This window comes from Ornithodoros turicata, chromosome 6 (assembly GCF_037126465.1).
Source record: "Ornithodoros turicata isolate Travis chromosome 6, ASM3712646v1, whole genome shotgun sequence".
Classification (NCBI taxonomy): Eukaryota; Metazoa; Arthropoda; class Arachnida; order Ixodida; family Argasidae; genus Ornithodoros; species Ornithodoros turicata.
In genome coordinates this window covers 44,979,135-45,004,480 of record NC_088206.1, presented here as the reverse complement: position 1 = coordinate 45,004,480, position 25,346 = coordinate 44,979,135, and the positions used below count along the sequence as shown (strand labels likewise).

Genomic DNA, 25,346 nt, shown 5'->3' with positions numbered 1-25,346 from the left:
TCACATATGAGATTTTCAATGAACATTAAGTTAAATGCCCACTGAAGAGTGCCGTGCGACTGCGATATTGAGCTTTATTGTGTTAGAAACTTCAGTGAGCGTATATGCACTTTGAGGCTTTCATCAGGGTTTTCAAACAAGCAGCAGAACTTCTGTAGAAAGCAAAAGGATTTTCAATTCACGATGTGGAGCCACGCATCGATACAAAGTTTGTTCTTCTTTCCGAGAGGAGATCTGTACACCTTATATGTCCCTTGGTGGTGCTGCTTTTACAATACAACACAGCATATCGCAGCTTTTGCGGCTTTCCGGGCGCAAAACACAACTCGGGGAGAGAACAGTCACGTCCGCGCAACGAAAGACACAAGATGACTGCGCCCACCAGGTCCCCCAAGGTCGCCATTTTCCCATGTATTTGTTCCTATCCCGATGCGTGCAATGCCGGAGGCCGCCCTTAGATACCCCATTGTTACCAGACGTTGGCATGCGTTGGATTGTAGCGCGCTAAAGATCCAGTTGAAGCACAATCCAAGCCATGCCAAGTCACTGAAGGAGAAATGGACGACTGCGCCTGCGGCGCCTGGTACGACAGGTACACTATGTGAAGCACGCAGCCGTGCACTAGATCCTTCTGATCGCTCAACACGTTTAAAAACGAGACCAAAAAGTGAAACACGACACAGAAAGTTGTTATACGCGTTTTATTTGGACATGTAAAGACTAGATTCATTCGCAGAAACAACAAAAACATTTTGCCGCTAAACTTAGCGCGCTGAAGTAATCCGGAACGGCAACAGTGGGGTATCTAGTGGCGGCCTTCTTCGTTGCACGCATTTCCGAGGTGAGTTTGGGGGGACCTGGCGCCCACGGCTCTCCGCCAGCGCGCTGCGCACCACGTGACTACCCAAAGTCAATGGTCACAGTCTGCGACGAGGTGAATTACCTGTTCTGGCAAACGGTACTTACCTGAAGTTAGAACAGGAATTATACGAGGCGTAGGAGACACTTACTATCAGGGTTTACAACTGTTTTTTCCTCTTTTTGCTGATCGGGCGTCAAGTTCAAAGCTAAAGTTTTACTAGGCAGACACCAGATGGCACCACCTTCACTATATAGGCATCCTTCCCTAATCTCTCCTCGTCTTTCGAACTACAGGCGGTCAGAGTGAAGAAATTACAGTGAAGACACCAACGAAAATGGAGAAGACAAATTTTATTTCTGGATTAGGCTTGTTTTACTGGTACCCACGGCATGCAACGACAAAAAAGAGAAACTAACCCAGAGATGTTAACACGGGTGGGATATAGATACATGGGCGGGAAGACCCCTGATAGTGTCTCTCTACGCCTCGTATAGTTCCTGCTCTAAATTCAGGTAAGTACCGTTCGCCAGAACAGGTAATTATACTTCGGCTACGATCGACACTTACTATCAGGGTGTACAACTGCTTGTTCAAAGCTTAATTTCGGTGTTAGGACAGGACTTGGGGCCAAAGTTTGCTCTCGCGCAAGTGTTTCGACGATAGAAGCGATTGAAGGTTGTGTCGGAGGACCAATCCGCCACTTCCAGGATTTCAGCTACCGAAACCCCCTTAGTCTGAGCTTTGGAGGTAGCCGCTCCTCGCGTGGAGTGTGCCTTAAAGATCGGGGTGTCAACACCAGCCATTACCAGGAGTCGTTTCAGCCACTGTGCTATCGTATCGCGGGCCGCTGGCTTGAAATGTTTCTGAGTGGTCAGGAGAATTTGCATTGCTCCACCACGATGGGGGGAGGTACGTGCAATGTAAGACTGAAGACCGTTCACATGACAAAGTGGATCATGATTTAAGGCTGGGACAAAGACTGATGGCCAGGGTTTGTGCGCACGCGAAGTCTTCCGCAGCCCGTTCATAATCAGTTCCCAGCCAGACTCCTAACGTCTGATGCCCTGCAGTGACAGCAACTGGAGGTCTGCTGAGCGACCTGCGGTGGTCAAAGCCAACAACATAGCTAATTTGTAGGTCAAGAGCCGCAGGGGTAGGGAGTCATTCGAACCTAAGGAAGAGATGAGAGCTGTGACTACTTCCACTGGCCAGGTTGAGGAGCAACTGGGGCGAGGGGGATTGAGGTTAAAAACACCTCGCAGTAGCCTCGTGACCGCTGGATGCTCCCCCAGAAGGTAGCCACCACAGTGACCAATTGTCTGCGATAAGGCTGACCGGTAGGTGCAAACTGTCCTGTATGCTAAGTGCTCACTGAAACGTAAATGGGCCAAGAAATGAAGAACCAGGTTCAGGGGGAGAGAAAGGGGATTGACCGCCCTTTCACCACACCAGCTATTCCATTTTCGCCAACAGGAGTCGTATGCCCGCCATGTGCCTGTCCTTCGGGAAGCGGCGATGAGCGAGACAGCATCCTCAGAAAGGCTTGTCTGCAGAGTGAGCTGCTGGACAGGTGCCACACTGCCAGTTGAAGGCCCTGGCCGATCACAGGGTGTACTAGTCCCTGCGGATTGACAGGGAGATCTGGGAGGGATGGGAGAACACGGGGTTCCTGGGAGGCGCAACGAAGTAGGGATGGATACCAAGGTTGAGATGGCCAAATTGGAGCTACCAGGATGATCGAGGAGTTCGAGCTTAGCATCTTCTGAAGACAGCGGCTCACTAGGCTGAAGGGAGGGAAGGCATAAAGACCTGGACCTGACCAAGACTCAGTGAAGGCATCCATGCCCGCGGCTCCTGGATCTGGCTTCCAACTGTAATAATGTGGGACTTGGTAATTTGAGAGGTCGGCAAAGAGGTCCACCAGGAAGGACCCCCAAAGACTGACAATCCTCTGAAAAACCTGTGTGTGTAGCTTCCAGCTGCTGCTGTCGAAGTGAACGCGTGATGCCCTGTCCGCTCTGATATTGAGGTTGCGTGGGATATATTGAGCCCTCACTGTCAGACCCCGATTCAGGCACCAAGACCACAACTGAAGCGCTATCGTATTGAGACGGGACTGAGCGAGTGCTGCCCATTCGATTGATCGCAGCCACCGCTGCCCTGTTGTCGAGTTGAAGTAGAACACACCCCGATGTTGCTCCTCTCGCCAGGGTCTTGAGTCCCAGAAAGACTGCAGTCAATTCCAATTCGTTTATGTGGAGCAACTGATCGGTGGCCCATCGGCGGCCCACTACCTGACACTGAGAGCATGCCCCCCAACCACGAAGAGAGCTGTCCGTCTGGATCGTTTGCACTACAGCCCTGTCGAGAAGAGGGCGGCTGGGCTTCAGAAGCAGAATTCGGCGCCACCATACCAGGTCCGCCCTTGCTTCCACTGACAGAATAATCATGGTCTCGTATGATCCCTGCTTTAAAGCCTGGTGTAGGAGGAACTGGAGTGATATGAGGTGGAGGGGAGCTTCTAGAACCGCCAGAAATGTAGCGTTCAGGCGACCTATCAACCTTGCTAAGTCCCTTGCTCTGAAGTGGTGAGGTAGGTTGTCGATGGAGAGCTTTATTGCCCTGCCTTTCGCCCTGGGGAGGTCGACTGTCTTGGTGGTAGTTGAAACCGCGAAACTTAAGAAGACAGACGGCCGTATTCCCAAACCACCCGCAACTTCGCCCTAAGGGCGCCCGTAGCCCAGGGACCCTTGAGGGCGAACATCCCCTCAGGGCAGCATGCGTTTCCCAAACGTAAACGTGCGGGCCCTCAGCGAAGGGCTGAGCGTCGGGAGGTTCGAAGGGGATTCGGCCCGATTCCTCGTAGAATGAGGCAGAAGCGCATGCGTAGGACCGCGCTTCATTTCCGCTTTCGATGGCTGTCGACTGCTACTATGGTATCTCCTGTTCTGCTTGCGTTTGAGTTGCAAACTTTATTTCATATTGTGTTCAGATGTTGTACAACTGTTGGGTATTGCGAATATGATTTGTACCCATCCCATCATCGTCTCCTAATGTGTGTGTGTGTGTGTTCAACTAAAAGGGCAAGATTGTAACAATCACTGGATGGGCGGACAAGGGAACCCACGATGTCCTTCCCTACGGCAATAACACCGTGAGGGTAACGCTTTAATCGTTCGACGCCATCCATGCATGCAATCGCACATGTCCCCCATGTTTGTTTTAAGGCGAGCGTCCCTCAGGGAGTGTACAGGGAGCACGCGAGCTCACTTGGCTGGCGCGCGCCTTTAGGGCGCCCCTTGCAGATACGGGCGCTTTGGGAAACGGAATTCTCCTCCCTCAGGGCTGGTGCTTACATAGGGGGCCCTCAGGGTTGGTTGGGAATACGGGGGTCAAACGTAAACGTGCACGCGCTCAGCGAAGGGCTGGCCATCGGGAGGCTCGAAGGGGATTCGGCCCGATTCCTCGTAGAACGAAGCAGAAGCGCATGCGCACGACCGCGCTTCATTTCCGCTTCCGACGGCTGTCGTCTGTTACTATGGTATCTGCTGGCGTTTGTCTTGCAAACTTCATGTCAGTATTGTGTTCAGACGTTGTATAACTGTTGGGTATTGCGAATATGAATTGTACCCATCTCATCATCGTCTCTTTATGTGTGTATGTGGGTTGCGCTAAAATGGCAAGATTGTAACAATCACTGGATGGGCGGACAAGGGAAGCCACGATTGTTCATGCCCCTCCTGATGTTGAGACGTTGGTATAATGCACAGACGACTTCGATAAGCATTATCTTTCTTTGAGTTCATATTCGTCGTACCGCTCAAGATGGTTTTTCCCATTCCCGAATTCGTCGTACTGTCGGCATAAAACCGTTATAGAATCGCTCGACGCGATCCATGAATGAAATCGCACATGTCCTCCATGTTCGTTTCGATGCAACCGTCCCTCAGGGAGCGTACGGGGAGCTCGCGAGCTTGCTTGGCTGGCGCGCGCCCTTTGGGCGCCCCTTGCAGATAGGGGGCTTTGGGAAACGAAATTCTCCTCCCTCAGGGCCGGCGCTTACATAGAGAGCCCTCAGGGTTGTTAGGGAATACAGGGACAACTGTTGGGTGGGAATGAGGTGAGATTTCTTCTGGTTTACCAGGAATCCCAGAGAGTGTAACAGAGTACTGTCCAGCTGACATGCGACAACAGTTGGGAAGGAGACTGATTCATGATCAGAATGTCGTCTAGAAAGATTACTAACCGGATCCCTCGAGCTCTCAGGGAAGCCACGACAGGCTTCATTATTTTTGTAAACACTCGTGGTGCCGATCTGAGGCCGAAGGGCAGGACATTCCATTGGTAACAACTGCCCTGATGCAGGAAACAAAGCCAAGGGCGATCTGATTGGTGAATCGGGACAGACAAATAAGCATCTTGAAGATCGATGCGGGCTAGGAAACCCCCTGGAGAAGTAGACCCCTTACAGTTTCCCAGCCTTCCATTTTGAAATACTCGTGAGCAATGAACTGGTTCAAGTGCTTCAGGTTCAGGATGGGCCGGAGCTGAGCGTCCTTCTTTGGGACCAGAAAGAAGGAGGATAGAAAGCGAGCTGTGTGAGGAGGGGTGGCCGAGATGGCTCCCTTGCGAATCAAGTCCGCCGCTGCTAACTGAACTGGGAGATTCCCAGACGCCTCGTCCCCCTGTGAGGGATTGGAATCTGGGGAGGGGGATGACAGAACTCCAACTGATATCCCCCCACTGCCTGCAGGATCCATGCATCGCTTGTTAGTTTTCTCCACTCTTGGGCACAAAGGGCTAACCTGCCTGATGGCGAGGTGGGGTGTGTGGGATGACTTACCTCTTGGACCTCGTGGTGCTCTTCCTTGGGGTCCGCCTGGGAAGAGCTCCCCTGGAAACGGCTGGTTTTGGCGCCGAAAGGTGGACTGGGGGGCTAAGGAAGGCCAGAACCTCTTCGGCGCAGTCTCCCCCGTGGCTGGCCTGGAAGCGCTCTGCCGCGCCTCCCGGAGGACCTTGTACGTTTCGCTCCTCGTGCGGATCTGCTCCAGGAAGCGCTGGCCGAAAAGCTGGGGTGATCCTTCCTCCTCTGCCGGAGCTTCCTTCGCAACGAGGGAGCGGAGCTCTGGGGCGCTCCTGTTGAGCACACATTCCCGGCGCTCCGTGGCCAGGGTGGCAAAGAGCCTCCCGAGGTGGGACATCGTGGCCGCCAAGTGGTCGGCAATGGCACGCCGTGCCACCCCTCCACCCTGAGAACCAGAAATCTGTCCCGCTGGTGGCTCCTGGTCCGTCCCAGAGCAGAGCTCCAAAAGGGCCACAAGCGGGCTCACCGCAGCCACCACCACCGCTTGAGCATCGCGGAGCACCTGGTCTCTCTGGTGGGCCCCCCTATCAGAATTCCCCTGCCTCTTGTCCCGGGAGACCTCCCTTGCCAAGGACTTCATCTCAGGGTTTAAGTCCGGGACAACGAGAAAGGGGGACATCACCCGTGGGAAGTCCACCAAGGCCTTTCGGCAGCGCTCCCCAGTGCCTCTGGAAGAAGTTGAGGATGTCAGGCGAGATCTCATTATTGCCTACACCCGACAGCCCCATCAACCATCCCCCAGAGACGGGCGCCACTGAACCTGAGGTGCCCTGAGCCCCCTCTTGAAGGCATGGGGGGAATGATGGGCAGGCAGCTGTGTCTCCGGTGGGGACAGCGGCTCCTCGTGTTCAAAATACGAGCCCTCCAGCTCCAGCTCCTGGGTGGGCATGGGAGGAATACGCTCCACCAGAGCGGCTACAGTTGTGGCCAGATTCTCAACAATACTCCTCATGTCTGAATCCCCTGAAGGAGAGGCTGCCATGGTACCTATAAAGCAGGAAAAAGGGGGAGAGGGGTTGACCCTTCAAATACCCACATAACGGAAAATAAACACAATGCACTACCCAGTGAGCGGCTATCCAGCCAGTGGGCGACAATGTGGGTCGAATGCCCTGCCCCGTGATCGGCTATGCAGCCTCAGAGCGATAAAGAGCTTATAGCACTGCCAAGTGAGCAGCTATCCAGCCTGTGGACCATGTGGTTTGGTAGCACGACCCATTTAACGGCTATCCAGCCTGTGGGCGATAATGTGGCTAAGTGCACTGCCCAGTGAACGGCTGTCCGGCCTGTGGGCGATGAGGTGGTTAAGTGCACTGCCCAGCGAACGGCTATCTGGCCTGTGGGCGATAATGTGGTTTAGTGCACAGCCCAGTGAACGGCCATCCGACCTGTGGGCGATAATGTGATTAAGTGCACAGCCCAGTGAACGGCTATCCGGCCTGTGGGTGATAATGTGATCAAGTGCACAGCCCAATGAGCGGCTATCCGGCCTGTGGGCGATAATGTGATCAAGTGCACAGCTCAGTGAGCGGCTATCCGGCCTGTGGGCGATAATTCACCTGTACATACTACTGTCGAAAGCTACCTGCAGCAATGTGGTAACTAGGCCTAACAACCAGCCCAACCCCAACAGGTCAACTCTAATAAAAGGGACGCCCAAAATAAGAGTTGAGGGCTTTAGCATCCCTATACGGGTAATTTGATCGATTATCCCCGCGATATGGGGAAGGGTATCAAAGAATTCCTAGACAGAAACACAAGGCCACACGCTGCCTAAAGTAGGTTTCGGGAAGCGAAACCTTTCTGTCCCCAAAAACCGGGTAGATGATAAGGATTGACGACAACCCAGGAGATTCGACGTTAGCTTACCTTGATGCACGATGAGAGGTAAATACGAAATGATCGGTAATAGTTGGTTACTGGTTATGACCTAAACCGCGCGAGAGAAACGCAATGAACAGGACGCTGTGACCGTCAAAGAAAGAAAGACGAGGAGAGATTAGGGAAGGATGCCTATATAATGAAGGTTGTGCCATCTGGGGTCTGCCTAGTAAAACTTTAGCTTTGAACTTGACGCCCGACCAGCAAAAAGAGGAAAAAGCAGTTGTAAACCCTGATAGTAAGTGTCGATCGTAGCCGAAGTATAATGAGAGCGGAAAAGCGTGTCGATACTGTAAGGTGAAGCTCATATAGTGACTGTAGGTTACAGGTTTGTTTTCTTCCGTTTAGGTTTGTACTTGTTTGGCAACGCGGCTCAATCCGCTGTGTAAATCATACCTCCGATCCCTCACAACGCCCATAATGTCTGAACCGTTTCGCGAACCGGTAACCGCCTAAACTTATTTCGGTTCAGTTGCGGTTCGGTTCAACGCGAGAAAAATAATATTTTGGTTAGGTTCAGTTCCGGTTCAGCGAAAAATACGGGTTTTTAGCGGTTTTCGGTTCGGGTTCAGTTTCGGTTCCGTTCTCTGCCGCAATGTGACTTTCATTCGCTAAAACGACTTCAACAGATATCGAAAACTCGTGAAGATGAACGGTTAGTTAGTGATCTCGAATTTTTAAACACGGCATATCATCTTGCGAAGCAATCGGAGCGTTCTGTCTGTTTCAATCGACCGTGAATTTCAAGATAGGGAATTCCGCAATCGGGAATAACGAGACCCTCCCAACGACAGCCGCACTATTTTTCGAGGCGGACGTAAGGAGCTTCGGCCATCCACAAATCAGAGAGGATTTATTTTGACAGATTTATTTTAAAGAGTTGATTTCATGAAGTGTATTTCTACGAGTTGATTTTGACACCGGGGACATTAACATGGTTTATTCTTGCAAATTTCTTTTGAAAAGTGGATTTTTGCACGATTTTTTTGTCACTGTGTTATTCTTCAATGATTTATTTCGCCAGTCATCCCACTGAGACTACGACGGCCCTAGGCCTAGACCCTCGCAGCTACCCTAGCCAATTCTATGACAAAGCAAGGAGTACTTAATTGCCGTGATATTGTTTCCAATTGTTACGTGAACTAATCAGTGTTCGTCGAGCCTTACCTGTGAGATGTTCCAGTAGAAGTGTCCCGGGAGCATCAACCTTTCCAAATGTACATTATATTTGAAATTTAGCCACCGGTTGTAGAAGTGAAGGAGGCGGGATGAAAACGACGCGGCGCCAAGAAAATTCCCACTTCCCGTTCCCATGAGAACAACCTTTTTGGGTGGCGCGACACTGTACACGCGTCCTTCAGTTTTCATCCAGTGGGCGCGCACGTTAGTACACTGCGAAATAAAATACCGTTGACTGTACAGTAAAGGCTAACAAAGGTAAAATCCACATGGGTCGAACGATCAAGGGCAGTTCCCTGTCACAGAGGGACGAAGGCGACGAGCCTGCATTATGATGTTGATACCATTAAAATATCTACCAAACACTCGCGATTGCCTGTTGCCCGAGGGACGTCTCACCTTGTTTCTGCCGGCCTCGGTGGCTCCGTCGGTCCTGCTGATCCCAAGATCGCGGGTTCAAACCCGGCCCAGGACCAACTTTGGTGGAAGGGTACAAGTTGCTCAGACACGCTCGCGAGAGACATTAAATAGGGTGTTCCGTGTACCGAGATTTCGGCGCACGTTAAAGAACCCTCAGGTCGGCAAAATCAATCAACGGACCAGAGTACTGCAACGTCGCTCATGATCACAGTTGTCTCGCGAGATAAAGGCCCGGAATATTATCATCTTGTTCCCCTCTGGCAACAGGGAGAAAAAGTGTTTCGTGGGCCATTCCATTCTGCCGTTTGTGCTGCATGGAGCTGTCCATATGGATAGAGTGCGGGGAAAAGGTTCCCAAAGCAGAGAGTTGTTAGTCAGCGTCTGTGTTTGTCTGATTCTTCTTGTCCTCGTTGTTGCACTGTATCGTTTTGACTATCGATATTCATTTACCGGCATTCCTTTTGTTTACGAGGTGCTCCACGATTACTCCACGAGGTAGTCAACAGCGCGCGTGGCTTGGCTACGGTAAACCACCTTGGCGCCCGTTATAGAAACGGGAAAAGGATGGCGAAACTTAAGCATGTTTCAGCTAAATATAGCCGATTTAATCGACCACTGACTTAATCATCGTTAGAGAATAATGCCAAGAACCCTGCCCTTTCGTCCCGCCCTCATATTTAACTTTGAACGCACTTTTACGCATGACCTGGGGCTCCGGATGTGGCTTCATGAGAAACACGTCTGCTTTCTGAAAAGAGCAGTTTCTGGAATACCCGGAGCAGTATTAATCATTCATATAGAGGACTAGGGGTGGTGGTGGTGATGGTGAAAGGGCTTGCCGTTGTCGGCCTCACGTATGTGGGCAACGTCTCGACTGACGCCCTGGGGAAATGTGCGTCCTGGGCCGACTTCTAGGGGAACTGTGCCGACAGCGTCTGAGGAAAACCCAGGAAAAACCCCAGACAGCACAGCCGGCACCGGGATTCGAACCCGGGTACCTCCCAGTCTCGACGTGACATATAGAGGACTAGCACGCGCAGTGGCATAAACATTTATTAGCTGTTGGGGACGACGGGACGACGAAGAAAACATTTATGCCCTAGGGACAAACTATGTTTCCAATCATGCAAGTAACAAACAGAAAGCTAAACGATCATGGTACAGGCGACATATGAAACTGCAGTTGGCAATGCTCTTTCGATCGCAACAAAGTTGAAATACGCAAATAAGCTTTGCCGTGTACCTAAAGAACGCTATTATTTTTATTCGCCAGACAGGGGAGACAGGATGAAGGGAACAGACTCACATGCTACGACTCGTAAGGAGTAGTACTAATATAATAGTTTGCGGCTGAGGTGTTCATGAATGCGTTTTTTGCAGACGCACGGACAACGCGTCGAAAACTGTCATCTCGACGACAGACGAAGAGGAAAACGACAACTACGAGTGAGAGCACGAGTGATACTACTGAGGAAGACAGTCCCTCTCCCAAAGGTGATATTGTGAGCCTAACAGCACGAGCACCTCGTGATATGGCTGTTGTGTTTCAGTTACAACGACCACTGAGACGGATGATGACGACGACGACAATGGTAAGATAACCATCCCGGGTATGGTTTAGATATTTCGTAATTCACTGTCAAACATGATCAGGTTGCTCGTACATTCCCTTCACTGTCGTTTTACCACACACGAGCACGAGGTTGCAACTATACCCCTCATGAGGTCGAGGATGCAACTAAATGGGTGTAAATGTGCATAAGCGCATATCAGTTCTGAGATACAAATTTTGTAAATTATGGTGTGGGATTATACAATGCAACGAAATGCTCAACCACGTCACAATATTACTTGCTCCCACTCGCCTATAGGGCACCCGTGCAACAACTGGTGAAGCTGAAAGAATTGAGTCTGTTCTTGTCGTCCATAATCTCGAGGATTTAAGGTCATGTAATCTAGTGAAGGCTCCTGTACGGCACCGTTCATGATAGCGATCATTTGTTAACATAGCGTGAAACGCAGAGAAACACAGAGGCCACAGTAACGTTTAACGAGAGGCACTTTTTATAAAGCGAGTGGATAGAAGCAAGCTTACTAGCTCTCCTTATAGCTTCTAAAGGCAGCTTCTTGCTAAAATGCGCACAGGAAGTCAATGAAAGGCTCAATAGCATTAAGGTGGAGGGGACAATTGATTGTCTACAGCAGGGGTCTCCAACTGAAACTGAGTCGCGGGCCGCATTGGCCTGTCCTACACGACGGCGGTCCGCAGATAGTGAACGTACACAAAAACTGCCTCTGATTTGGGGGACCCCGTGGCGCAGCGGCAACTTTCTCAACTGTCTTTAATATGGCACAGAACTCGTTCTCCTGGCGATACATGGATGCTGTTGGCTGCGATCCTACCGTCTAGAAGAGAAGCCCGAAGGAAATACGCAGTAGAACATGCAATATCGAGGGAGCATGAGAGAACTGATGTTCTGAGGTTGGAACAACATAGAGGGGACAAATACATACAAAGCCTGAAATTGCCGAAGAAACTAACGATGAAAGATGGAAGTCACTGAAAAGGTTAGCCAGCTGTAGGTCCTACAGCTGGCTAACCTTTTCAGTGACTTCCATCTTTCATCGTTCTTTCATCATACAATATCGACTTTATTACAGCCAACGACAGGAGGCTGTGCACCTCGGAATAAACTAAACGCGAACAAGGGTACTGGAGGACGCGCTCTTTGGCTGACGACACTTGAGGCCTGTTCTTCCTCACCAGATTCCCGAGGTCCACTTGTAGGTTGACCGCAGTGGGAAACTGGGCTCGAAGATGGTCATCACTCATCACGCAGCTTGGACCTTGTTGATACAGTGTTGTTGATATTCATCATTAAAATGAACTACTCGCATACGTATGTGCTTCCAAACATCGAGAGAACACGGCTGACGTCAGACATCAGGCAGGGAAACGATTTCCTGTCTACATATTTGTAAAACCCGGGAGCGCTGATTTGGTAAAACTTTTGTCGCAATATGGAATTGTACTGGAGATCTATTAGTTCCATTTGGAGCTCGGGCTTAACTCTTCTGGAAGAACTGAAAAGGAAATATCGCCTCGAGGATCTCAAAGTCATGAAACCTTGACATGAACTGACGCCGCACCACCGACACTTCCGAGGAGTATGTGCGAAGCGTTTCCCCTTCTTGCAGTCAACGGCTTTTAGACAAGGAAAGTGGAAGAGATCCTTCGACGTTAGCTGTTTCTCCCAAAGTTCGAACTTTCTCACAAAACCTTTGACGTTGTCGTACATCTCTGATCAAGCGTACTTTCCCCTGCAGGCCCATATTCAGAATGTTCAGGTGGTTAGTTATGCCGACGAGAAACGCCAGCTCACGCAACCATTCGGGATCGCCCATTTCCGGGCATTCTTTCCGCTTGTTGTGAAGATTTTCTTCGATTTCATCTCGAAGATCGAATAAACGTTGAACTTTCCCCCTGCTGAGCCATCTGACCCATAGACGCCGACTGCGGGGATGAGGGGGGGGGGGGCGGGCTGAGCCCCCCGAAACTTTCCCGGGGGGGGGGGCAAGGCCCCCTCCGGGATGTCTATCCAGCTGACACTTGTGACGGCCATTTTGTCGTGCTGATCGCCGGAATCGTAGGAAAACTATTTTGGGGAACTTTCCCAGAAGCTGAAAGGGACAGTGAAGGTCTCTTTCCTGGAAGTCTGAAGGCCAGACGCGAAAGTGGACCACGGGACAAAGGCACCTCCTGCTATATAAGCGGACGCCCAACAAAAGACGGCATCTTCGGAATCCTCCTGTGAGACAGTCCGCAAGGCTCATCGCCGGAAGACTGCCACTGCCGTGACCCACATCGTCCTGCATCGGCTCGCCTGCCAGCTCCCCGGCTTTGACGTTCTCCTGCCGCGTGTAGCCATCCTCCACGAACGTTTCTCATCAAAACACTCTCCAGTAGAAGCTTTTTTTTGCGTTTTGGATTCTTTTTAAAGAAAGGATTCGAAAGATTCGAGATTCGTAAGATTCGTGGATTCGCAGAACCTTCCTTGGATTCGGACTTGGATTCGCAAAATTCTGGATTCGTCCCATCTCTACAATATGAAATGAAACAACATGTCACCTGAAAGTTCTAAGTCACAGTTGTCCGTCTGTGCCTCTGCAACAGTCACAGCAGATTTTACATCAGTACACTCTAAATAATTTTACACCTTAAAGGGTGTAAAAGAACATGTGCATGGCGCGCACCTTTTAAGGTGTAACGGAACACCCTCAAGACATCAAGGGTGTAATTGTGTGGAAGGGTGTAATGGGGGAGGGGGGAGTAACCTGCAAACCATAGAAGAGGCAGCTGGAAATTACCACAGGGGGGAATATGTTTATTAAGAAAAAAAGGAAGGAAAGTTGAAATTACAGCTTCATTGCGAAAGTATACTGTTTCTAGTTTTTACAAAAGGCGCATACTTTGGAGTGTCATTGTGGCTATCTTGGCATCACTCTTCGATCACAGCCATGCAAAATATCTTTAACACGCCAAGAATATACTTTTCTCACACTGAACTTGTAATACTTCCCAGGTATGCTACTCAGCTGTACCCTGTGTGAAGTCAAAAATAGGACATTGCAGACATATGTTGCACAGCACACACATGTTATAGGTGATTGTTGTGCGTATATGCGAGCATCATACATATATGACACAATCACAGGAACTGAATAGTTATGCTTTTATTAGGTTGACATTATGCCATGCAGCATACATATCCTACATTACGTAGGCATGAAGGTATTCAAACGTATCACTTAATACAGCTTTATCACATAGCAGTAATTTTATATTTTCCAGTCATCTAACCTTGAGGGGTTAGATGACAGTGTACCAAATGTTGAGTAACTGTGCATTTGGTCTTTATATCACAACTTGTATCACAAGCTTAAGTTCTGAGTACCACAAGCACTCCAACACTGCACAGGAACAGGAATACATTTAGCCTGTGTAATGGAGCCTGTCCCACCTCCAAATACACCCTCTGTTGCACCCTCATCACACCCTCCTGACAATGTCTCATAAAAGGGTGTAATTCACCATAGTTACACCCTCGAAAATTTTCAAGCCAAGGTTCTAGGGTGTAAAATAGGTGTAATACATGAGAATACACCAATTTTACACCTTTAAAGGTGTGAAAATATTTAGAGTGTACTGTCTTAAAGTCCGAACGATGTCGCAAACGTAGCTAAGGAACTTTTTTTAGCAGTTCTCCGAGATTTGGCTTAATCCAGCTCTTACTAAAGTAATTGTCTTTCAAAACCTTGAAGTCCGTGATCTGCGGGTGGATGACGGCAGATAAGGCACCAGCCAGAGGGCATTCCGCATATCCTAATGCATCTTCCCTCGTAACGAATCCTCCACAGCTGCAACCGACATGTAGACATGATCCCCGCGTCCCTTCGGCTAGGTCAACGTTCGTCAATCCGGGACGCAGTGGCATTGCGTAACTACCACTGCACAAGAGAACGCACGTATTGTAGTATCAAGACATTGCAAGGTGCTCCAGATAACATCAAACTCACCTCCACTTGTCATCCAAATCCAACCGGGCGGAAATCGCGGTGAAACGCGCGTCTGAACTTAAAAACTCTCGGTCTTGCGTGTTTGCCGGTCACGAGGGTAACATCTCATTACGGCCGAAGTCTCATTACGGCCAAAGTCTCATTATGACCGAAAGTCTCATTACGGCCGAAAATCCTTTAATCCCCAAGTGTCTCGTTACGGCCAAATCTCATTACGGCCGAAGGTAGTCTAATTTCTGCCGAAGATGTTTCATCACGGCCAAAAAGAAAAAAGAAGCATCCACCATATTAGCAATCGCTGTGTTTTATGCTTCCCAAAGTGTGTCCGAGGCGGTGTGACCCACGGCTTGTGTCACACACAATGGTTCATGCACACAATATTACGACAGTGTTTCATGCATCCCTCGTGAAAAATGTTTTTATTGTCATACTGTGTCACATGATATTTGTATGTGTTACGCCATTTTGTCTCAGCATTCGAGCAACATCCTACTCGTTGGTTCTGTGAGCAAACTGTGTGTGTGTGTGTGTTCTGTGTTCCACAAGGTAGCCCACTGGGAGCTCCAGGAGCCACATGACCTATGACCATGATCTTCCCACTAGCTGCTTCCTACAATTTACGTCCACCTGAAATTTAAAAAAAAGTATATAAGGTGCTGAACAAAACGACATATGCTCTTGTTTGATGATGACCACAAGACATGCTGTCAAGCAGACTTTTTTTTTCATATATTCAAAACATATTCAAGAATTATGGACAACAATGAGAATTACGTCATAATTGCTAGCATAACTGCAGCTGCATATTATAGGGAGCTAGGAGGATATAGCTGCAAATATTTCAGGAGGTGTTTTATGAGGCTTTACATGGGGTGGAGGAGTACCCATCGCCAGTGCTTTATCCAGACCCCCTACACTCCCTAAATGTTCATGACACCCCCCTAACTTTGACTGTGCACCCCCTACAGGGGTTGCCCTTGCAATTTCAGCTTCAGACACGTCTGTAATGATATGTTAAGATGTAATGACGTAACTATAATGATGCCACCCCCTCCCCAATTTTTTCCAACACCCCTCTCGTGCTTGGGATTCTGGATAAACCACTGCCCCTCGTTCATTTTCGTGGGGCACTACATTAGTGCTTATGCCACTGCGCTGATGTCACAATGTTATAAGCGTGTGTCACTCTGGGCATTCGGAATTCCACTAAGCTACAATATGTAAATTTAGAATCAGTATATCCGAAGGGTAAGCATCAGATGTTACCTGCAGGCTTCATGCTGAAACACGTGTGCGCAAACCACTTCCGCCGTGGAGGGCGACGTCGTTAGTGTAATCATACACGCAGGACAATCGCGGGCACATGGAGTAGTGGCAGGAACCTGAAAACGATACATTTTCTCGTTATATATGAGTAATCAAAAATATACCTTCCCACATGTTTCGTTTTGTCGTTTGTAAGGAGCGCTAGTAAGTGAACAGCACTTGATTGGTCACATGCAAGCATGCATGCAAGCCACAACGCGAGAGGTGCCGATATTCCGATCACGCGACCAAAATTAAGTCTACCATGCACACTTCCCGTGCAACTACTTCCCCAGCATTGTGAGACACGACACGCATGTATTCAGTGTCACAGTGTAATGTGAAATGATACGCAGGAATCAAAAAGATGCCAACGATTTACAAGTTTCGTTTCGCCATACTGCACATTGCTGCACATTTTACAAGCGTCACGCAATCCCACGTGACCTGTTTTTGATCCGTGAAAATAACTCGCGTCATGAACATGTATGTTCATCTCAGCGCTAATCACGTTTTGCATACTATAGAAGGAGGGGGGGATCAATACTCTTCCTTTCGTGTTTTGATATCTTCTTATTTTGCTATACTCTCACGCTCTCAACTTCGGATGGTGTCTAGCAACGTTGGGTATCTCATTTCTGTTGTTAGTGAGCCGTTGTAGTTTACGACGTGTTTATATCTATCGATTTGTAGTGCTGTAAAGTACAAATTAGCGACTTAAGCGGCTCTTTAGTTTCCGTCGTTGTCTTTCGAGCAGCGCGTGTTGTTCCGGTGAAAATTGAGTTGAATGAATCGTCACAGTCCCAACTTATATCGCGCAGTGTTGACCAAGGCCGAGAACCAAGAATTCTGGTGAGTTATGCTTTCGTAGACTGTCTGGCTCAGCAGTGAGTTATCCACACATAGTTGCATTCTCATACGAGTAATTTGACTGAATCAAAACAGCCGAAGTGCCTGTAATAGATGTAGCTCGGTATGTGTTAGTAGATATGCACCGTTTGTAGTTCGTTGCGCGTTTAGGAACAACAAATTCATTCGAAGTTAAGACTCCGATAATGCCGCACCATACAGCAGATTTATCATTGTGAGCCATATTTCATTTGTTAAAATTTGTCGTCATATTTGTTCAAAAATAAAAGCGCAAGTCGGCATACCTGAATTGATCTCCTCGAATTGCTTACCGCGAACATCTGGAAATGTTGCGCAGGCTTTGCACCGTACTGAGCGCAAAAGCATATCTGATTAGAATAAATATTTCAAGACGAAGTCATTTCAGTACATTGTTATTTATAGCTATTTTCCATTCCGGTCATGTTATGTGGCTACGCGAAGGATTCCGAAAAACAAAAACAACAACAACATGGCTAATAGGATGTTGCTGCCCAGGGAGTCTTGGCTGAAGAGGTGAGCTGTTAAGATTACCAATGTATCATACGGTTCTGTTGTGAAGTGAAAAATTGTGTAGTAGTGCATGAGTGTTAATTCGTGCACTACTTTTATAAGAAGAAATGAAAAAAGGAAAGTCATGCATGCATCATTTCATGAATTGTAATGTATCACTGTTTCATATTCACATGTTTCCATTAAGTGGATGAGCTAATGCAACTAAATTCATCTCATGGTCATGCATTGTGTTTACCTGGAAGTCACATTCTTAAGGCTTGTCATTTTTTTTGTCTAGATGAAGATTTATGTTAGCCTTGTGTGAAATAACAGACACATATCAACATGTATGCAGCTTGTGCACATTAAAACCAGCAATGTAGAGTCAAATGCCTATTTTTTTAAAATATTCTAGCCTGTTCACGGTTGCGCTTTGCTTCTTGCAGGTCTACTCATTCCAGAAGCAAGAATTGTACCATTGTAAAGCGAATGGAAATAAACTGACGTCGACTGAGATAAATGCTCCTTCTTGGCCAGTGACTGTAGCACGTCTCCAAAAAACGTCACAACAAAGCCGATGTTCATCTAGCTCTCCACAAGTAGATAACTCCACACAGTAGCCTGCTGCTTCACAGCAACATCAACACTACCTTTGGGGTGTACACATTACACAATATGCTGCATTGTTCTGTGGTATGATAACATACTGATTGTCTCACAATATGTGTATATATATGATAAGGGCCTTAAGGGCACACCGCATGGCTTATACACTCTGGAATGTATATCCATACCTGGTTGCAACATTGCATGTCAATGCCCGTTACAATACACATTTTGACTTTTGGCCGTTATGAGACATCTTCGGCCGTAATGAGACTACCTTCGGCCGTAATGAGACACTTGGGGATTAAAGGATTATCGGCCGTATAGAGACTTTCGGCCGTATTGAAACTTCGGCCGTAATGAGATACAATCGTCACGAGGTGCAGAAATGAACACCACAAAGAAAACAAAAGGAACCGTCCAACGCGTTGCAACAAGCGCGTGCGCGTAAGATGCACACCTCGGCGTCTTGCGATTCCATACGGCACGATTTCTTGTTGGTGTGCCTTCTAGTATTTGCCGCAAAGAAAAAAAAAAGACAAAGAATAAAAGTCGCGGTGCCGTGTAACCACGGCTCAACGCGTGTCTTATTTGTCTTTTGTTTCGTGGCGGCCGTTGGAATGTGTTGTGACGTTATATGAGGCACGACATATCGCCAGTGATGTATAATCTGGAGGGGATCTATGCGGCACAGCCTGTTTATAGGCACTTTAGGTGGAACCCGATTAAGAGTGTATCTAATTTCCTTTCTGTAAATACCTGTAGCCCGGGATATTAAACCCATATTTATTTGCACTGTTGCTGTTCGGAGTTTTCCCTTACCTTGTGCTGAATCCCTTGATTTGTTTTTTTTGTTCGTGTACCGTCAGCCCCGTTAACAGGGCTACGTCACACACTCAAGATGAAAGTTTCGAGGGATATCCTAAGAATCGCGTGTTTCCTGCGATTGATCATGAAAATGTTGTAAAAATTTGCCTCACAACTTTGCAATACGGAATTCCAGATACCTTGCCCGACCTCTGTGCATGAAAAGGAGGGGGGGGGGGGGGGACGTTGTGTCCCACCCCCTCCGGCAGATTGAAAACTCTCCGCCTATGATCTGACCTCTGTATGATAAGGCAGGTCTTTGTACACGGCATCCAAGTTTTGAAGGAAATTGACAAACATACGATGATTCAAGCCTGTCGACCGAATGAAGTGAACGGTCTTGACGACAACGTCCTCTTGATGTAGGACACAGTGAATTGCTGGAAGGTTCGTGGGCACGCCTTCCTCTGCAAGCGTCATGACATGGCCAGCACGCTATCCACTGTACCACGCGAGCTGGTGACGCGATGCCGCGTGGCTCCATCCAAAGTACGGCAGCCCAGTTGTCGGAACCATTCGAAGATGACGAATATGTTCCATCGCGCACCTACCTAAGGCTGCGTTCCAATAGAGGGCCGTATTCCCAAACCACCCGCAACTTTGCCCTCAGGGCGCACGTAGCCCAGGGTCCCTTGAGGGCGAACATCCCCTCTGGGCAGCATGCGTTTCTCAAACGTAAACGTGCACGCCCTCAACGAAGGGCTGGCCGTCGGGTGGCTCGAAGGGGATTCGGCCCGATTCCTCGTAGAACGAAGCAGAAGCGCATGCGCAGGGCCACGCTTCATATCCGCTTCCGACGGCTGTCGTCTGCTACTTTGGTATCTCTCCTGTTCTGTTCGCGTTTGACTTGCAAACTTCATGTATTTTGGGCTACTTCATGTCAGTATTCAGAGGTTGTACAACTGTTGGACATTGCGGATATGATATGTACACATCTCACCATCGTCTCCTTATGTGTGTGTGTGTGTGTGTGTGTTGTACTAAACGGCCAGATTGTAACAATCACTGAATGGGCGGACAAGGGAAGCCAGGATTGTCCGTGCCCATCCTGATGTTCAGTATAGTCTGTAGTGTTCATGCACACACACAACTTATCTTTCTTTCAATTCATATTCGTCGTACCGCACAACGTGGTTTTCCTAGTCACGAAGTCGTCGAACCGTCACTACGGCAATACCACCGTGAGGGTATAACGCTCAAATCGCACGACGCGATCCACAAATGCACATGTCATCCATGTTTGTTTCGAGGCGAGCGTCCCTCAGGGAGCGTACAGTGAGCTTGCGAGCTCACTTGGCTGGCGCGTGCACTTGGGGCGCCCCTTCCAGATACGGGCGCTTTGGGAAACAAAATTCTCCTCCCTCAGTGCTAGAGGTTACATAGGGAGCCCTCAGGGTTGTTTGGGAATACGGGGGCGCCCGCGAAGCCGCCTGACTAGGCAGCTGAGTAGACCCCTTCGCTTGTCACTATTGGAACAGGCTTGCCTAGCCGAGGCGCCTGTGGCGCCATCTCGTTGCTCACGCAAGAAATGCGTACGGCGCAAGCGCAGCAGGACTCTAATGCGCTAAGTTTGTAGGACATCGTGCATAAACTGTCACCTTCACAACTAAACATGTGCTGCAACTCTCTACGCAGTTTTAAAAAAACGTGCCACTATGTGCAACTTTACATTTAAAGCCAGCAGAAACAGCGGGCACGCTGGTACAACTGATCTCTATAGTATTTGGCTGGATCGCTCATAGGGTGCTCCACAGCGTGGAACCGCCCGCCATATTGGTGGGCCCAACACGTACTGTCGTCTGCATTTAGTTAAGCGCGGCTGCCCGCAATTTTTTTGTTTCCTTTAAATTAGAGGGCATGCCATGCCAGCTTGTTGCAGTTTTCGGTGCACTTCACGCACGGACAGACGAAAGGGGTTAACTTTTCACAGGTAAGCTATTTATTTTGAGGAAAAACAGTGTTTATTCGTATCGCATATATGTGACACTCGCGCTTGCTCGCACTGCTACTTCGCTGGTGCCGTTAGGTACTAAGAAATTATGTTTGGGTGCTCTATTTATGTATTTTCTACACAATGTGCTTGTGCTATACAGGTTCCCTCACAGTCGCCCAGCCGTGCTGAAGAAGTGTGTGCAGAAGATGCATCGCTAAAATTGGGCCCCATCTAAATCTTCGGTGCTCTGCAGCAGACACTTTGAGGAGGCCTGTTTCGATCGTACAGGGCAAACTGCGCGACTCAAGAGTGATGCTGTGCCTACAAAGTTTGACTTTCCACAGCACCTCCTGAAAGTAAACACAATAGTAACACATTAGAACTTGCTTGGGAACCTGTGTAATGTGCAGCAATTCTGAATGTGGTAGTTGATCCAACAAGCTCAGTACAAGTCTTGAGAAGTGAAACATCAGTCAACATACATGACACAACAAAACTTATGCGACAAAATGTATGGTACAAAATAATTTACATTGCCTGCTAGGCTTTCTGTCATCATCTTTAAGGCTCATGACAATGCAAGAAATAGCTTGCAAACAAAATTCTGTTATATTGAGGTTCCACAACTTCTCAGTTTTTGCTGGTGGTGATTACAACAGCTCTGAATTTGTGCTCTGGGTGCAAAGTCATGGAGACTTGACACTTTTTTTTTTGCGAACTCACATTGCACTTGCTGGACTGAACTGACACTGCTACTTTTTGCTTTTATGGTTCTTCGCAATGTAATTCTACATTCACTGCCTAGAAATGCAGAGTCATGTCCCTGATTTGATTACTCAAGACAGTCCTAGTATAAGGTCAGGGTCCTGTGGCGTAATGTTCGAGCTTGTAGGAACCAATACATATACTAGCTCGTTAGGTATTTCTCATGCAATGCAAAAATAAATAAATAAATAATAATGAAGGAAAAATAATAATTTCTAGGTTTTCCCTGCAGTACCCACTGACATCCATCATGACCTCAGTTCCTGGCATGTGCAAGAAATGTGGAAATAAATGCTGAATTTAACAAATTTTGTCATTTATCCCACATGAACAACAGCATCTAAAAATAAGTAATTAATCTTTCTATCACAGAGGGTACAGCCAAGAAAACCACCTCTAACAAGACATAACATAGAGGTAGAGCAGGACGTCAACCATGAGATTTCACAGCCATGACCATCGTGGGCTGCAGGTCCAGGGGTCTTGTCACCTCAGCCAGTCCGATCCTCACATAACCTTGCTGCTGACCACACATACACAGTGCAAGAGAGTCCCCGGACCTTAAAAAGGAAGATAGACATCACAGTTGAAGCACTGGACAACGTGAAGAAGAAGCTGAAACGCTCTGAAGAAAATGCCCGAAGACTGAAGAAAAAGGTACTCACTGCGGAGAGTGTTATAGAAGATCTCGAGAAGAAATCTCTCGTATCAAGTCAATGCACTGACATGGCTTCGTGGCACCTTGTCTGACGTGCAGCTAGAACTGCGCACCCTACAGAACAAAGCTGGGAAAGTATGCAGAGAGCAGTATCCCCAGTCACTGCGTAGCTTTGCGCTCACTCTCCAGTTCTATTCAGCAAAGGCATACGAGTACGTCAGGAAGACATTTAACCTTTCGCTTCCACACCAGGCGACACCTAGGTCGTGGTACATCTCTATACACGGCGAACCAGGTTTCACACAGGAAGCCTTTGATGCACTCAAGGTTCTAGGTCCACATCTCTGAGACACAACGTTTCCCCTACCCTCTACGAGCACATGTTCGAGTGCTCTCCAGAAGAACACCACATCATTCGCCTCATAAAGCTTATAGCTATCTGCTATGGCAAGATTCGACTTCACCATCTTGGAAAGGAGCACACAGAAAACGTGAATGACAGACCACGACTACGAAAGAAGCTCTCAAGAATCATCGTATTCAACAATCAATGACAATGACTAATGGCCGTAGAAGTCGAGTGTTGTAATATTAATTTATAAATTCTACATGTCATGTAGAATTTAGTGATGTTACTGTTAGTGATGTTACAGTGATGTTACTGTGCAATTTTATCAAATCTTACTGGGTATCACTTTAAACAAGCCGTTTGTGAGGTAGGGTGGAAGTAAACTGCGGCGTTAACCTCGCAAGTGCAATCACTCTTGCAGCACTTGTCACGTCATGCGCTCTTCGTGCACAGCGCTTCGAATTTCTGTAACGAACTGCGCCGACAGCTGAACAACTGCAACACACTCGTAGAACACAATACGAATGCCAATGGATTATGGAAAAGGCCAAACGAGAACCATATACAGCGCCTAACGAACCACACAATAACAAACGAAAACCACACACAAACGAATCTACCTTACAATAACAAACAGTGTAAACCCTTTCTAAGCAAAAGGAATTAAATTTATAAGTTGTCATTCACCAAATTCCTCTATTTTTATGCTTGCCGTGCACGTAACTAACGACACCATATTCGGAGTACAGGAAGCGGAGAAGAAAAAGAACGCAATTACCATGAAAACTACAGACACACCGCCGAAGCACGGTAGGAATACACCAGCACACTGATTCCTAAGAAAGATGCGTGCTAATCAACAATGAGGAGCGTTTAAAGAGTAACAAATGCTCCAAATCGAATCGCTTCCCATTGTTTCCTATGGGAGCAGCCTGCGCCATTGGGCCCTCCAACATGGCGGCCGGTTGCCGCACCTCTCTCCCACGAGCCCCTCACCTATGCGCGACCCAGTCTTTATACATAGAGATCAGTGGCTGGTACCGTCAACGCGCGTCTCCATCCCGGCTGTCAGTTGGTCAGGCGTATCGCATCGATCGCATATCGAAGGAGGAGGAGGAGGAGGAGGAGTGTCGTTGGGAGGAACCCGAGAGGTCTGCCTGCCTGATTAGGCGGCATGTTTCTCGGGAAGGGAAAGGTGGTGGAGAGGAGGAGAGGAAAGGGTGAAGTGGAAGACCGAGCGGAATCCGCTCGGGGGGAGATAGCTGCGTCCATGGGCCGACTTCAGGGGAACTGTGCCGGCATACGCCTATTACACATCTGAGGGAAACCCAGGAAAAACCCCAGACGGCACAGCCGGCCCGCGGATTCGAACCGCGGACCTCCCAGTCTCCAAGCGCACGCGTTACCGCTGCGCCACCGGAGCTGGTGTCGCATATCGCAGACTGCATCGATGCGCATTAGGCGGTAGGCGACTGAATAGCGGACTTGGCGACATTTGGAACGACATGGGGGCACTTCCGGTTAGACCGCTAGGCAGTCGACTAACCGGGCTATTGGAACGCAGCCTAAGATTCCGGAACTGTAGTCCCGGATATTCATTCGCGCTCATGGTGTGCTGCGTGCTACTGCCCAGAAAACGTAGTACGCGTATGATACCTAAATTAAACGCATTTCTTTTTCAGTTTGAGGCTGTAAATGTTTAGATTTTGAATAGAAGAGGATTCACGTTCATCTAGTCCAATTGCGCATTTGAAATAAAATCATACGTGGAACACTCGATCGTAATTGGTGAGGAAAGCGCTACGTCAAAATGACGTAAAGTTAGAGCGCGGGGCGGAGCTAAAATGCGAAAGAGTGCCGTGAATATTTCATCCGTATGCAAGCGCCTTTTGTTTTTGAGCGTTAGTAGTTGCAAGTAGTTTTTACTGCATAAGTTTCAATAATATAACACAAAGAAATGTGTACCTGTTGTACCTGTTTACGGCCCCTTTAAGCAAACAGCTGTGGAAACAAACAACATGCAACCCTTGGTATCTTAAATGATCACAATATTACAGTACAGGTACGTACGCGATACATGTCGTTCGATGCGTATGTCATCCGATTATGGGTTCAAGCCCATAAGATCGTTGTCTACACAACTGAATGAAAAACACATGAAAAAGATATCTACTTCAACAGAAGCATGTGCAACACCACTCAGAGTTGTCAAGCGATACAAATATCGCATCCAAAGTTCCTATCCAAAGTATCGCATCCAAAAAACCAATTCATATGAACCGGTAACCGAAATCACATTTTTCAGTTCAGGTTACGGTTACGGTTAATTGCCGATGGTGAATTGCGGTTACGTTCCGGTTACGGTTCTGAAAGAAATTTGGGTTCAAAGGGGTTTCCGGTTCCGTTCCGGTTTCAGTCCCTGCTTTTGTCTTGTGGCTGCCAATTTGAGCCGCATCACCTTTTCTTCACGGATCTTCCCAGTAAATTCCGCGTACTGCCCTTTGTGAAGCGCTTCGTAATGACGTCGGAGATTGTACTCTTTCGGAACAGCAACAGTTTTTTGGCACACGAGACATTCCGGGACGTTGTTTATATCTGCGAACAGACGCCTTACCTCCTCATGCTCTTGGAAGGTACGCTTCACCTCCTCTACCGTCCGCCTCAGATGTGGCTTCGCACAGGCCATACTCCCAGTGC

At 48.2% G+C, this 25,346-nt stretch overlaps 1 protein-coding gene across 3 annotated transcripts in view; it reads left to right on the top strand.

Moving 5' to 3' along the window:
• LOC135396592 (uncharacterized) overlaps positions 1-25,346 on the top strand; it is a 48,532-nt gene that overhangs the window by 11,057 nt on the left and 12,129 nt on the right. For 2 of the 3 annotated variants that reach the window (XM_064627636.1, XM_064627635.1), the window contains exons 6-8: positions 10,480-10,524; positions 10,587-10,700; positions 10,757-10,798. In XM_064627636.1, coding sequence (XP_064483706.1) covers positions 10,480-10,524; positions 10,587-10,700; positions 10,757-10,798 — 201 coding nt within the window. The remainder of the gene's footprint in view (positions 1-10,479; positions 10,525-10,586; positions 10,701-10,756; positions 10,799-25,346) is intronic. The other variant, XM_064627637.1, reaches the window with a different exon arrangement.